Source organism: Theropithecus gelada, chromosome 3 (genome assembly GCF_003255815.1).
Source record: "Theropithecus gelada isolate Dixy chromosome 3, Tgel_1.0, whole genome shotgun sequence".
Lineage (NCBI taxonomy): Eukaryota > Metazoa > Chordata > Mammalia > Primates > Cercopithecidae > Theropithecus > Theropithecus gelada.
The window spans coordinates 171154879-171171125 of NC_037670.1; the positions used below are offsets into that span (position 1 = coordinate 171154879).

Sequence of the window (16247 nt, forward strand, 5' to 3'; positions counted from 1 at the left end):
CTTGCTGATGTCTCGTTCGTTCTTTGTTTCTTTCTCTTTCTTTCTCTTTCGCTCTCTCTCTCTCTCTTTCTCTCTTTCTTCCTTTCTTTTTTCCTTTCCTTTTTCTTTTCCTTCTTCCTTTCCTTCTTTCCTTTCCTTCTTTCCTTTCCTTTCCTCCCTCCCTCCCTCCCTCCCTCCCTCCCTCCCTCCCTCCCTTCCTTCCTTCCTTCCTTCCTTCCTTCCTTCCTTCCTTCCTTCCTTTTCTTCCTTTCATTCCTTTCTTTCCTTTCTTGTGGTGTTTCTCTCTTGTTGCCCAGGCTGGAGTATAGTGGCATGATCTTGGCTGACGGCAACCTCTGCCTCCCAGGTTCAAGCAATTCTCCTGCCTCAGTCTCCCGAGTAGCTGAGATTACAGGCATGCACCACCATGCCCAGTTAATTTAGCATTTTTAGTAGAGATGGGGTTTTTCCATGTTGGTCAGGTTGGTCTTAAAATCCCAACCTCAGGTGATCCACCCGCCTCGGCCTCCCAAAGTGCCGGGATTACAGGCGTGAGTCGCCGCTCCCAGCCTCTTTTTTCTATTCTAGTAGGAACACGTAACATGTGATCTGCCTTGATAAGTGTGCATGATTATCTAGAGGTATAATATTGCACACCAGATCTCCAGAACTTAGTCATCTCACATAACTGAAATTTTATACGTGTTGGTTAGCAACTCCCCATTTCTTGGTCTTTTGACTTTGGTAGGAGTCCTCTTTGTCTTTCCACCTCCAACCTTAGTAATTCCAGTGCTCTGTCCCTATAATGTATAAATACCTGAAGATTTCCAGGAGACGCCTGATACCAAAGCTTATTACAGGAACAAGCTCAATTTTACTCATGATTCTCAGATAGCAAGGCTGAAGTGAAGCCCTTCAGAGTAATGCCCTTTGCTATGGTTTTCTGTTTGAATATCAGGGTTATATAAACTGCTCCTGTGTTATATTATATTTTGGATAACAGAAGTGCCTAAATTCCTTTGCTAAATATTGTTTCAAAGACTTATAAAAGACATACCAGATTCAATGATTATTTTAACTAACACATACCAATAATTATTTAGAAATTGTTATTGAGTGTCTCTCTCCCTCTCTGTCTTTTGTTTTCAGAAAAATGTGATGAGCCACTCATCTCTGGACTCCCCCATGTGGCTTTCAGCAGCTCCTCCTCCATGTCTGGTAGCTATTCTCCCGGCTATGCCAAGATAAACAAGCGAGGAGGTAAGCCAAATTTTGATTCATTTATCAATAAACATGTTAAATAAGAACATGTTATATTTACAGCCATAAATATATATAAAATCACACAACAGATGTTGGCAGATACCAGAAATCATTCTTGCCACTTCTATTAAAAGATCCATAGAAACCATTAACCTCTCATGTAATCTCTATTGGGGAATAACATAGGAAAACTTAGGCTGGAAGTGAGAGATACTAAGTCAAAATGGAAGACATTTTGAAGTTGTCCGGGATAATAAAGTCAAAATGGCATAAACATTTAGAGTTAAAATTCCTATTAATCAGTGAATCATTTAGAAAGATGTAAAAAGGAATCGACTCCCACAATATGTGCAGTGTATTAAAAAGAGCACTTTGTATTTACTGTGTATTAATGTAAAAACTTAGTTCCTATTGAAAATGCAAATGATCCTTATAATTTTTCCTCCAGGACCCAGAATGTGCCTCTATTATAAAATCTGTGTGAAAAATAGTTAGATATATGCAACTGCAACGTGAGTTCTTGATCTTAAATCATGGTATTTCTTAGTAACTGGAAGTTTCCAATTTTCTAGCAATTCACTGAGAGTAAAAGAACATAATTAAGGACAGAGGCAAAACACTTTTGCTTCAAAGGAACACTGGTACAAATATCAGCAAATGGCAACTTAAAAAGGAAAGAAACAATATTGTCTTAGATAAATATGAATCAACAAACAAAGACCATGATGTTTAATTCCGTAAAACAGGAATGATGGTTGACACGGGCTTCAGTGGAGAGGGATTAAAATTAGAGATAATCTGTTAAAAGGTACAAAGTTTTAGTTAGACAAGATGGATAAGTTTTGGATATCTATTGTGTAGCATGGTGACTGTAGTTAATAATATGTTGCATGCTTGAAAATTGCTAAGATAACGGCTCTTAAGTGGTCTCACCATTTACAAAAAATAACTGTGTTGTGATGGATGTGTTAATTATCTTGAATTAATTATTTCACAATACATGTATCAAAACACCATGTTGCATACTATAAATATATACATTTTTTTGTGATTGCACCTTAATAAAGCTAAAGGAAACTAAGAAATGTGAAATCATAAAACAATCTAGAATCAATCAATTCTAGAGATAAAAAAAAATAAAAGGGAATGAATATAGGAGGAAGCAAGGAAGGGAATAAGGGAGAGAAGGGGAAAGGGCGGGAGGGAGGGAGGGAGGGAGGAAGGAAGGAAGGAAGGAAGGAAGGAAGGAAGGAAGGAAGGAAGGAAGGAAGGAAAAATGAAAAAAGAGAACAGGAGGAAACCCAAAAGAAAAACAAGAAGAGGAAAAAATAAAGGAGGAAGAAAAAATATTGCATCAGAAAAGAAAGGTTTATCAGATTTACAAAGACCAAAAAAGAGAAGAAAATAGATAAGAAAAAACTAGCCTAGTGTATACAGAATAATATATAAGGTATTCACAGAAGTATGAAGAGGTCTCAGTTAGCAAAAAGACTTGGTGAAAAAGTGATACACAAGCAAAGGTAGAGGAACATGACAAAACTGCAGCTTTTCTGTAACATTAGTACATATTAGCTCATTTTTATAACCTGATATTCATCAGGCTATGGACATGAGAGACTTGTTGAGTTACTGTAAGTTATCAAAAATTCTGCCTAATGTTGTTGAAGTAATATAAATTTTATTTCTCTCTCATAAAAGTCATTGGAAACAACTATTAAAAAATGAATATAGACAGGAAAACATGAAACAAGGAACTGGCCATACCCAAAAGGTATGCAGACCTTCCCAGTACTAGGAAATCTAGGACAAAATATGAAAAAGATATACCGTATAATTCTGGTCCCAAGAGAATGTACTGTTCCCTAAAAGAAGTTCCATAATACCAAGAGACATAAAGCACCTGTGAGGAATGGAAGCAGAGTCAGAAAATGTTGCTTTCAAAAGCTTTGAGTGAAAGTATGACTGAAGAAGATGATTTGCTCAGTAAATTTGGGCAAGTCAGGTTCTATCATGCAAACAGCACTTCAGGAATACAAATGAGACAATCTAGTCACCAATGAGAAAATGGAAAGTGCACAATAAAGAAATTGTGGCCACATGACTGGTGTTGAGCAGGGAACCCATTTCCATATACGACCTCAACTAAACAATGCAGGTGCTATAGTTGTAGGAGAGAGTATAGATGTTATAGGCACAGAAATTTAAAAGTGTCAATTATGGGAATTAGAGAGATGTGGGAATTTTTTCTTTCTAACCTTTCAGAGCAGCAGGCTACCAGATGCTGAAACTTCAGGTATAAATTTATTTTGCCTTTGATTTTTTTATGGGAATTAATGTCTTTTAATATGTGTGTGTGTGTGTATATATATATATATATATAGGTTTTTTGTTCTCATTTAATTCTAGAAAAGTTAAATTATTTTATCTTTGCTTTAACATAATACAAGATACCACTTTACATCATTTAGAGCTAGTTGTGTATTTATCTACTCATATAGAGACAGTCAGATATCTGATATTAAGCTTCCAAAATGTTGATATATTTTTTAACTTGGATACTGGGATTTGAGGAGTGTCTTTACTTTCCTTATAGTAGTTTTGACTGTAGTTTGTAGAATATATATTTATATCTGATAGCTAGGTAGGTAGGTAGGTAGGTAGAGAGAAATAGAATGCATTTCCAGAAAGACAGATGTTTCAAAAGCAAAAATCTATAAAACAAAAGTTACAGTTTCTTAACTGTGTGACCCGAAGTTCATCTCTTTTGGACTATTGATATACGGCATGGTCATACATTAGGGTGAAATTCTCATGTTGGGAAAGAAAGTGTTGTCTGTCCTATAGATATAGGTTTACACTTTGCTATAGCCCATTTTATCAACATTTGTTACGTGGGGAGGTGCCACCACGTACTTTTTGACTCTTAAAGACTGCTTTGCTTATCAGCGTTATGCTGTCCGTAAGGACAGACAACTCGCCCTCCCCAGCCCTCTCATTTTTGCTCCTTAATTTTTACAGATGGTGAGGTAACTAAGCTATATCTTCATCCTTTGTGCTGCTCTGCCTCTGCAGGTACAGACAAGACACGTACGTGTAGGGCTTAACCCTTGTTGGCCACGTGAGTGTGGGGCAAGGGAACTAGCATGAGAAAGGAAGGTTATAGCCTCTCCAAGGAAAAACAAAAAGAAAGTCATATATAGTTGTTATAATACAAAACATTTTTTTTTTTTTTTTTGAGGGTCTCGCTCTGTTGCCTGGGCTGGAGTGCAGTGGCATGATCTCAGCTCACTACAAGCTCCACCTCCTGGGTTCAAGTAATTCTCCTGCCTCAGCCACCCAAGTAACTGGGATTACAGGAGAGTGCCCACCATGCCCAGCTGATTTTTGTATTTTTAATAGAGAAGGGGTTTGCCACGTTGGCCAGGTTGGACAACAAAATATTTTATTCCACTCTAAAATTTATATGCAAATGCCCTTGGGAGAAGAGACATGTAGGGTGAAATTCATGATAACGTATACGTGGCTAATGGTCTGCATTGAGGGAAAAGATATTTTTTTCTTTAAGTATAACATGATGTTATATATCTGGAAGATATAAAGAAGACAGAGAATTCTAAGCAGAAAAAAAAAATATGAGCATTACAGAATCCAGGAATGTTGGAGATACATTTTCTTAATTTACAAGTGGCAAGAGTCATCTGATGCACTATATAGGCATCTGAAAGTGAGAAGATCATATACTAACAGAAAAATATAAGAATGTAACCTACTAATTATACAAATTCTGAAAAGAACAAATTCAGTTGAGCATTATGTTGATAAACATTGGCTTTAAGTTTTATTATTTACTTAAATGATATTCCTAAAATACATTTTGGAAAGAGACTTCATAAATACATAGAAAAGCACCGTATAAATGCAAATATTCAGATGACAGATAGTCACATATTTGTGAAATTGAATTTAGTTTACGGGTCTCCACAATACAAATCCATCTGCTATAATCTTGATGTCAGGGACCAGTACGTGGCAAAAGTGGGGAGGAAATGTGACATTTAAATGAAAAATTCATGTGTAATTCTAACATGTCTTTTGGAGCCCACTGCTTTTAGTTTGTTGGTGCTGTTGTTGTTTTGTATCAATGCCTTATTCCTGTGATCTGTGTACTGATTTATCCCCACGTTTTTAATCCATTGAAAGCTTGTGTCATTCTGAGTTAATGGCAGTTAGATGTGTTACTCTTTCCAAGGTTAGCACAGATACAAAACCTTTGAAAGTCTGAAACAGTGTATCTCTTACCTTGTTTTTAATATAGAATTTTATAGATTATACACTGCTTTCATCTGTGCTCTAATTGTTTCTCAATCTTCATAACAACCTAGTTAGAAAGAATGGTAAGTTAGAGATGCCAATCAATTCTTCTGCCAAACTTTCAACCTTGTACTTCATATGCCATTTATAGAAATCAGCCCTTTTCTCCTGCCAGAAGCACAGCCATCCACCACATGGCCCAGGTCTCCCTCCACTACCACAGAGGCATAGCGAGAACACCTGATCTCAACGGATGCTATTAGAATCTCTCTGCTTTGTTAGGTGACATCATTTTGGGAACCCAGGGGACTACTGGGGAAATGATAACGGGCTATGTGTAAACTAGAAAGAGAGAAGAGGAGAGCAGATGCTGGGGAAGAAAGGAAGGCATGAGTCCGGGGAACCTGCACAGAGAAGGACGAATCAAGCTCTGGTTTCACTCACAGCCTCTTTCAGGCCCCTGTTTCCAGCTGGCTTAACTTCTGACTGTACTTCAGCTTGAGTCTCTGAGATGTATCATTGCAGTTCTAATAGTCACCTCCTCCTGTCTGAGCTCATTCAAGTTTTTCTTCCTAGTTACTAAAGGACTTTTGGTCTTAAAGAAAACACAAACAAAAACTAGTTATTATCCCCATTTTACAAATTCAAATAATACCTATAGAAACCCCAAAATACATCATTAGGTTCTAAAGTAGCATAGTTAGGGAACAATGGCACAGGAAGAGGGACACAAATCCATGTCTTCTGCTGGAACCCGACACTCTTTATATGTGATTATATCAGATGAGGCAATATCAGTGCTGCCTTTTTTAATTAGCACAATGACGGGGCCTAAAGTGAGTTTGAAGGTTTCAGTCAGTTTGATGTGTTTATGCTTATATAGCCAGAGAAACCCAATCATGCAATCTCAGCATTTCCCAACTAATGTAGATCCTGAATAATTTTCTTTCTTTTCACCTTCCTGCCACTTATTTTTACTTAGTAGATGCTTCTAAGAATCTTGTTTGTTGCTTCCTCAAAGACGTTTCCTCCTATGTGTTTTCCCTGAGTAGTTTCTCCCATTTTAAGAATGTGTCATCTTCTCTCTTAAACCAGAGGGCAGAAGGTTGTGGTGGTGATGTTGCTTTCATATCAGTTTTCCTCTATTTTCTTCAGCAGGGAGAACACATTACACCTGCAGGCCGCATAATTAATAATCACTTATCAAAGGAGTATGTGAATAACAGATGTTTGGAGAGACTGCTGGAATAGATCTCTTGAAGTTCCTACTTGCATCTTAAAGAGAACCACAGTCCTTACCTTTCCTTAAAAGATACCACTTTATACTAGAATGATTTCTAATCTTTTGGGTGTATACCCGGTAATGGGATTGCTGGGTCTAATGCTATTTCTGGTTCTAGATTCTTGAGGAATTGCCACCCTGTCTTCCGCAATGGTTGAACTAATTTACACTCCCACCGACAGTGTAAAAGTGTTCTTACTTCTCCCATCCTGACCATCCTGACCAGCATCTGTTGTTTCCTGACTTTTCTTTTCTTTTTTCTTGGAGACAGAGTCTCACTCTGTCACCCAGGCTGGAGTGCAGTGGCATGATCTCAGCTCACTGCAAGCTCTGCCTCCTGGGTTTATGCCATTCTCCTGCCTCAGCCTCCCGAGTAGCTGGGACTACCGGCGCCCGCCACCACACCTGGCTAATTTTTGTGTTTTTAGTAGAGATGGGGTTTCACCATGTTAGCCAGGATGGTCTCGATCTCCTGACCTCGTGATCCATGTTTCCTTACTTTTTAATGATCACCATTCTTACTGGCATGAGATAGTATATCATTGTGGTTTGATTTGCATTTCTCTAATCACCAGTGATAATGAGCTTTTTTTCCATATGTTTGTTGGCTGCAAACCAACTCAAATGCTCATAAATGATGGACTGGATAAAGAAAATGTGACACACATACATCATGGAACACTATGCAGCTATAAAAAAGGAGTTCATGCCCTTTGCGGGGACATGGATGAAGCTGGAAGTCATCATTCTCAGCAAACTAATATAGGAACAGAAAGCCAAAAACTGCATGTTCTCACTTATAAGTAGGAGTTGAACAATGAGAACACATGGACACAGGAAAGGGAACATCACACACCGTGGCCTGTCGGGGGTGGAGGGCACGGAGAAGGAGAGCATTAGGAGAAATACCTAGATGACAGGTTGATAGGTGCAGTCAACCACCACGGCACATGTATACATACCTATGTAACAAAACTGCATGTTCTGCACATGTATCCCAGAACTTAAAGTTAAAAAAAAATTCACTAAAGCCATAGTTTCCAGTTTAATTTTTAAAAATTAACATAAAAAGACACCACTGAAGTTAATAATCGCCACCATGCCTTGATGCCACAGCTTGCTCAGATAATCACTGTAGGCTGGTGTCATTTTCCACTTCCTGTTGGCCAAGAGGAAGTTCTAGTGATTAGCACGACTCCAACCTCTTCCCTAGTTAACACTTGCAGACGCACGTCCACCTCCGGAACATGCTGGGCTGCCTCTTACAGGCTCCCAGGCAGCTCAGCAAACAGTAATGGCTTACTCTACTCTTGAGAAATCCATTGTTCCTGCTACTCCTGGAAAGAAATTATTCCCTTTTTTCCACTCTCAATCCTCTTGTCTCTGAGTTACATTTATAAAACACCTTATTTCCCGCTGCTCTTTTGTTGTTCTCCTTTTTGCCTTTAAATATTAGAAGGATCTGTCACAACTAATTAAATCTAGAACTGCAGCAGATATACTATAAACTGGGAACGGAACCACAGTGTGTCCACGAGGGCATTGTCCGTCTGTGTGGCCTAGCGCCTCCTGCTGGTGCTCTTCTGCTGTCTCTAGTCCCTTAGTACTCCTTTGTTATGTACATATAGCCCACTCATGACAGCCTGAATCTGCCACAGTAGGCAGTATTCTTAACCTTAATTAGGAAGCTTTTCTCTTAGAATATAACGTTAAGGCTTAAATTATGAAGTAAAGTTCCCAATTGATGAGATTCTGCCCTATTTTTGCAGCTTCCATTCCAATGTTTTTCTTCTTTTCCTTTGCCAGCCTCTACCATGTAGTACTTTAAAAAATGTGCTCCTTTTCTCACTCACAGATAATTCATTATTACTTAAGTATGAAGTAATCGGTGAAGTGTTACCTCTCTTAGGACTGTTTGCCTTTTAAAAGCACATCCTTGGGAGCAGAAAAATTCAAAGAACTGATTTTCTAATGGGGCATTTCAGGATATTTGACATTCCTATTTTGGCTGGTCATACTTCTTCATCTTCAAATGACTCTCCTGGAAACACCTGCTGATTTTGTTGGCTCTGAGGCAGTGCTGAGCAGTAAAAGGAGAGTGGCTTATATTCACGCATAACTAAGTTCCAGTACTGAGCTGACCGAGGACAAGTATGGGATTAGTCAATTATTTAAATGTATTGCATCTTGGTTTCCTGATTTCTATGATTACTATATCTGAACGAGGATATAGTAATGATAAAGGATATCATATGGAATAATTTGTCATCTGAGTCAGGCACTTTTGACATTGAAAGAGAGTATCATTAATAGTTACACGAGGGTAATCCTGGAAGTATGGTCTGTCTACTTATAGTTTAAAATAAAATCAGTTATACTATTTAGTAGAGCTATTGTGAAGGTTAAAAGAAACAATTTACACAAACTATGCTACATTGAAATATTAGTCTCTTTCCCATAAGTTACTCCCAGCTTCTAAAAACAACACTATAGATACCAACATTTTAACGCAAGGATTGAATTAAATACCTTTGTCATTACAAAGATGATGTTTCCTTAAAAAATTATTGTTCGAATTTGTGTATTTGCCAATGTATGTGTGTTTCCCCCATTATCATCTAAGACAAAATATTACCATAATAATTTAAAAATTGGTAAAATAACATTTTTAAAAATTTCAATATTTTGGGTATATAAAGGCTTATAGTAACTTAAATATTCTGCAGTCCTTTTCACCTCAAACTCCTTTCAATTTAAATGAAAGAGATTATGCCAGTGATTTTTAAGTGTTGTTCTGTTCTTATTATCTTAATGTCATTTGAATTTGATCTCTTAGAATCTATATATCTTACAGAAACTAACATGTAGTTATTATGAGCCTCAGATAAAACGTTGTTCTGGACATTAGGGCGAATAAAAAGTGTCACCTTTGTTTTCCTTAGCCCTATGTGTTCTGTCTTTTTAATACAACTTTTCAAAGATTTCTTCTAAAGACCTCACAGTTTTTATATCCACCTACCCAATTGAATGAGAGTTTCCATCTAACTGATATTGTGAATTTTCTTTTGCTCGATTCTCAACGATAAACCAAAATTTTGGCTTAACTGGGAGTTTTATAAAATTAAATGTGTAATAAATGGAATATTTGTATCACTGACACTTGTTATAAATGATAGAATGTTGAAAACATACTCACTAGGCAATGACTCATATATTTTGTTTGGGCATGCCTTTTGAATTTTTAAATAGTATTCTTATCTTTCAACCATTACACTGAGTTTTATAATGTTGGTATTTCAACACCTTGTTTTTATTTTCTTCATAGAAATCTGTGCTAGGTTTTGTTGCAATTTCCATAGAGCAATGTTTCCCAAAGTGCATGATGTTAGTATGTGTTGTGAACACATGTACATACACACGTGTTTCCATAATCGAATCAGACTGGGCAGATGTTGTGCTCTGGGACCTTCTTTTGGAGAATCAGATATCCTCTTTATCACAGAACATCTTTAAGACCAGCAGAATACGTTTCCACTTTGGGATTTGCTTTTATAAAATTTAGCTAAACACTGTGCACATCAAGGGCTTTAAATGGGGTTTCTTTAACGTGCTTAGAAATATAGTTGTGTCTCCCATGGGTTTACTACTGTGTTTCTGGAAATACTGATTCTAAAAGTTCTTTGATAATAAGTCTAGTGATTTTTAGTTTAACAGAATGAACTAGACTTAATTAGAGAAAAGAGAATAAAGATAAAAGAGTTTTTCAATTTTGGACTTTTGAGATGAATTTTTTAGTTAATTATTTTTAGGAAGTAGCTATTTTCCCATTTGTGTACCAAATTCTATGTATCTTAATATTTTTCGTTGAGAAAATAATGTACTAGCTTAACGTCAATGCTATCACATTGATCCCTGCTGCCGCCTTTGAAATGGCTCTGGAATATTGATTGTCTTACACTCTCTTTATATCACAACATAATAGCTGATTGTCTAAATGGGGGAAGTTTGTGAATAATTCATTAGTATAATATATTTTGTAATTTTACTTCAAACAAAATACTGAAAACTATCCTATTTGGTACTGGCCCTACAAAGTTTAGGACATATGGGATGGGATAACCACATCTGAACTAGCAAAGAAATGTATGTAAATAAAAAAAAATTAATTTAAGAAGATGTGAAGAATAGATATACCTTTGTAAGACTGTTGATATGGATCTAGATTTTTTTGTTACCCATAGGAGACATCTTGGGCCACTTCCTACTTATGTTCAATTGCCAAGATTCCTCACTCATTTCTATAATGCTAAATTTTGAGTGGATACTCTCTATGATCCTGTCATAACTGAATGCCCATGGTGTAGCCAAGAACGATCATAATTCCTTGGTCTTGATCTTACTGGGCTCTTACAGATTCTTAGTGGTCTGGACCACACCTCCCTCTGTGCGTAGATATCTTTTCTATGAAATTTCTGGAGAATGGTCAGGATATCTAAGCAAAAAGCCTCATCAAATATTTACATATTGAATTTTTCTTTCTAAACCATTGAAGAATATAGGCAAAATGTGTTTTTGAGAATAATCATTCAATATGCCTTTATCCCTTTGCTTTTTCTTTTTTCTTTTTTCTTTTTTCTTTTTTATGACAAGGTTTGTCACCCAGGCTAGAGTGCAGTGGCATGATCAGGGCTCACTATAGCCTCCACATCCTTGGGCTCAGATGATCCTCCCGTCTCAGCCTCCCGAGTAGCTAAGACTACAGACTCGCACCACCGTGCCCTGCTAATTTTTTTTTTTTTTTTTTAATATTTGTACTCACAGGGTTTTGCCATGTTTGTCAGGCTGGTCTCAAACTCCTGCACTCAAATGATCTACCCAGCTTGGCCTCCCAAAGTGCTAGGATTATAGGCATGAGCCACAGAGCCCGACCTATATGCTAATTTTATTCATAGAGAATCTTCAGTATTTTTTACATCTCAAATAAGGAGGTGGAGAATTTTTGTGAATGATTTCTACCATCAAAAATATTCATTTCTAAAATAAAATTCTTCACAGCCTCAAAGCACTTTCATGCAGTACTTATGCAGGTTTGACTCTCAGAGAATATTTTCTAAATGTGTGAACAAATACATAAAATATTATTTATTGCATATATCATTCTACTAATTTTAAATTTCAAGTACTCATCGTTTATATGTAGGAATCGTGTTAAATCAAGAGTTAGTATTTGCTAATACTTTTCTTGTTCCAAAAAAACTATCTCACAATTGTTTGGTCACTGTTGTAGCCCATTGGAATATAGACTATAATAGCAGATGAGTGATAACAACCAACACAATTATCATCGTAAATAAACTAGACATTTAAATCTCATTTTTAAAAATGAATATTAGGGTCATTAGAGAATGGCCCCCTCGTATCAACATTCTTTCAATTCTTCCAATATTGTAGGGCAGAGACCATGAGGATAATGTTGAGCTGATAAAGCATGCCTTTTTTTTTTTTTTTTTTTTTTTTTTTTGAGACGGAGTCTCGCTCTGTCACCCAGGCTGGAGTGCAGTGGCACGATCTCAGCTCACTGCAAGCTCCGCCTCCCAGGTTCATGCCATTCTCCTGCCTCAGCCTCTAGAGTACCTGGGACTACAGGCGCCGCCACCACGCCCTGCTAATTTCTTGTATTTTTAGTAGAGACAGGGTTTCACCGTGTTAGCCAGGATGGTCTCGATCTCCTGACCTCGTGATCTGCCCGCCTGGCCTCCCAAAGTGCTGGGATTACAGGCGTGAGCCACCACGCTCTGCCTAAACCATACCTTTCTTATCTCAAGATACTATTTCAAATTCATGGCTGGCTTTTTGTGCTGGCTTTTGGGTAACAGAATATGTTGTATCAGTCCTTAACACTGTATCTGGCTTGTAAGAAGTACATTCTGTATCCCAGTTGAAGCAGGTTAGCCTACAAGAATAAATGAAGGCCAGGAAAGAGTAGGGCAAGTCCACAAGTAGCTGTTCGGGAAGTTCACATCAGCTGGTTGGTGAGTGGCATTGAATAGAGTTCATTCATTAGACAAGTTTAGGCCATAAAAAAATCTACATATGTAAAAAATATACTTCAAACCTGAAAACTGCAATTCCTTTATGCCAAATTAGTGACTGTATTTCTCAATATCTACTCTCCTGTGATTAGAGAAAATTCCATGCTTTTGTGACTATTTGTCCCTTTTCTTTATTTTACTTATTAAGAGAAAAAAAGGACCAAATTATTTCCAAGACAATTGGGAGGATTTAATCTAATGACGACTCTGTTAGCAACCTGGTTAGGTCATACTTATTAAAATGAATAGACCCTTTTCTTAATACCCTTAGCAAATTAATGACTTTTTCACACTTTTTTTCTTTCAGAATTAAGAAATATAGAATTGTTCTTTCTTTTATATGCATGCCTTGCAGAAGTAATTCTAAAAATACTGTCACTAATAGGAATTCAAAGCAGTGTAGCCTTTGTTAGCTGCCTTTTCTATACAGCAAGAATGAGCAATCAACATTGTTTACTCATCCCCTTGCTTTAAAACTCAGATATATGTTTGACGCAAATATGGCTGACAATAAAACATGACATTTAAGACAGTCTATTTTTATTGTTCTTGTCTCTTTAACATCAAAATGTAAACACAAAATGTAGAAAGATTTCTTCCCCAGGTTTTCACCCAAAGGTCATTTTATTTTATTTCCGTTAGCTATTTTGATTTTCTTGGCAAGGCAAGGAATTCACGTTGCTTTTATTATGCTTGCTTTTCATTCTTAGCAACTTTTGCAATGTATTTCCTTTGTATCTGTCTTCTGTTTTAAAATTGATAGACAGTGGTATCTGTTTGAACTGGGGGGTCCTTGTCTGTCATATGTCTGTAGCCTCCACCTCACCAGACATCCACAACCAGAAAGATTCTTCTGCCTCCAGGATGAATTATTTTGCATGACAAGGTTTGTGCCTGAGCATATGTATCAATAGTGCATAATGAAGTGTGTTTTGTAATTTTCCCTATCCAGTGTCTGGCACATATACGTTTGGATGGATAACGAATTGGATTTTGTTTGTTTTGTTTTTGTTTTCAACCCTCTGCTTAGACCACCAAATAAGTCTTATAAGGATCTATTCTTAAGATAATGAAAAGTATTGTTGACTTCCTTACTCTTCCCCGCTGAGTGTTCTAGAGGGTGGAAGTTAAAATCACATGCTTCTGAGGCATACAGAAGAGTACTAGAGAGTCACAGGGATTGCTAGAGACTCTTCTCATATTTTGGTAAGATCATACATTCTCATAGGATCATACGTAATTCTCAGAGAAGGAGGATTAAATGTCCTCCAACAAGAGGATGATAAAGCGGAAATGATGACTTCTTTACTGTTGAAGGGCTGGCAGTCCACAAACAACAAGTCCCAAGAAGGCCAAAATACCAAAGGGTGTTACTGCCCCCACCACATTTATATTCCCAAACCTTCCACACACCTACGTTCACATTAAAATAGTATTAAATTATAAGCAGTTCCCATTGGTCTCCAGGTTTTTTTTAAATTAGATAGATCAGGCTTCATAAACAGCATTAACATGTTCAAGCTTCCTGTCCTTTGGTAGTGACTTAAGTTGTCAACTTCCTCAAAAGTCATTACTGACGGCAGACAAAGTATTTCTTTTTGGTCATTTCAAGACATCCATATATATATATTTTTTCTTCCTCTATCTCTATCTCAGAACTTATAATGAAGTATTGTATTATAGACTTATTTTTCTGACTCCAAGAGACTGGGTGGGTGTCACCTGAAGACATGCCCTGTGTATCAGGTATCCATGAATGCTTGACATCTAGGATGGTGCTAAGAATAGAGTTGATACTCACAAATGTAGAAATAAATGCTTGTATGTACATATTATTTTATCTGATCCTTATAAAACCCTAGAAAGAAATGTAAAAGTTACAAAACTCAGTTTGATGAATAAGAAAACTGAGATTCAGGAAAGTTTTTCTTGCCTAAGGTCACAGCTAACAGAAACCAGATTTGAGTATTTGAAATGAAGTCTTCTGACTTCAAAATCATTCACTATTCTGTTCTTCACATGTCTTCCCTGACTTTGTGAGAACTTTTCTTTTGGGAAAATTAGAATAATATTTGAGTTGGTTATAGGGCATAAATAAAGTTTTCCCACTGGTGTTTTAGAACACAAAAAGACACATTTCTCTTTCATTTCTGAGAAGCATATATTGAGTAGATTTTCATTCAGAATGCCTTTGTGATTTCTTTGCATGCTTTTAAATCTATGTTTTAAATAATCTGAAAGTTAAAGAAGTTATTTTAAATATTTGCATATAATGATGTATTTGTTAAAAGCATATCTTTTTTTCCCTACACTAAAAGCCTAGCCAAAATTCAAATCGATTTAGTCTAATTGTTGAATTTGTATTATGTGAGTTGGTAGGCAAGAAAAGAGACAAACCTGTACTCGAAATATTATATGTGTGAGAACCAGTAAAAATTTGAAAAGAACAATGAGACCAACATTCTCTCTACCAGAAAAGAATTTAAATAAGAAAAAAAACTACTGATGTGCAACACCAATACGCTAGAATCTGACAGAAGCTGTATTTTTAAAGTCACCAACACTCTTAATATTCAAAACACGTGGGAAAAAGCAGGAAGTCAGTACAAAGCGAAAGAAAATGATAACAGGAGTAAACCTCAACCACAAAATAGAAAGCATGTGAGGTCTACTAGATATGCCATAACTGGATCTATGTTTAGTGTGAGATGAGAACAATCTGACATCAATAATCACAGTATCCCACTGTATGATCATTATCAATCACTAAATGCCTTCTTCCCTTTCAAGTAAAGGATTCAGCATTGTGACATTTTGCCTTTTATTTTGTTGTTGTTTAGTAGAATGACCATATTTCCTGGAAAACTAGAAACTCCCAAGGGAATTGATTCATTCTTTTTTCCCAAACTTCTTTATATCAAGTATTAAATAAAGTAAAGCAAAGACTCATTTGACCAAATCTTTCAAAGTTATTGTTATCTATCTTCTCTATATATTATTTAATATTATTCTCTATATATTATCTATCTTCTCTATATATCTATCTTCTCTATGTATCTATATTCTCTATATATTCTCTATATTATTATTTATATATTTGATGATGCAAAATAATTTCCTAAAGAGAATTTCAAAGAAGTACAAACTACCTTTGGTTTTTAATTCAAAACTCTATATTTGCATTTCAACAATTCAAATGAGAAACCGAGAACCAAATATTGGTATTTTGTACACCAAACTGTGTTTGTTGGTTTCATTCCCAAAGAAATAGCACTAACTAGGCATCAGGCATAAGGAAAAGAGAGAGGCTGGGTAACCTC

At 36.4% G+C, this 16247-nt stretch overlaps 1 protein-coding gene across 2 annotated transcripts in view; it reads left to right on the forward strand.

Moving 5' to 3' along the window:
* Positions 1-16247, forward strand: part of CNTNAP2 (contactin associated protein like 2) — a 2276620-nt gene that overhangs the window by 643203 nt on the left and 1617170 nt on the right. Inside the window, exon 2 of one of the 2 annotated variants that reach the window (XM_025380223.1) lies at positions 1129-1239. The exons of the other annotated variant lie outside the window; for it this stretch is intronic. Coding sequence (XP_025236008.1) covers positions 1129-1239 — 111 coding nt within the window. The remainder of the gene's footprint in view (positions 1-1128; positions 1240-16247) is intronic. 2 annotated transcript variants of the gene reach the window in all.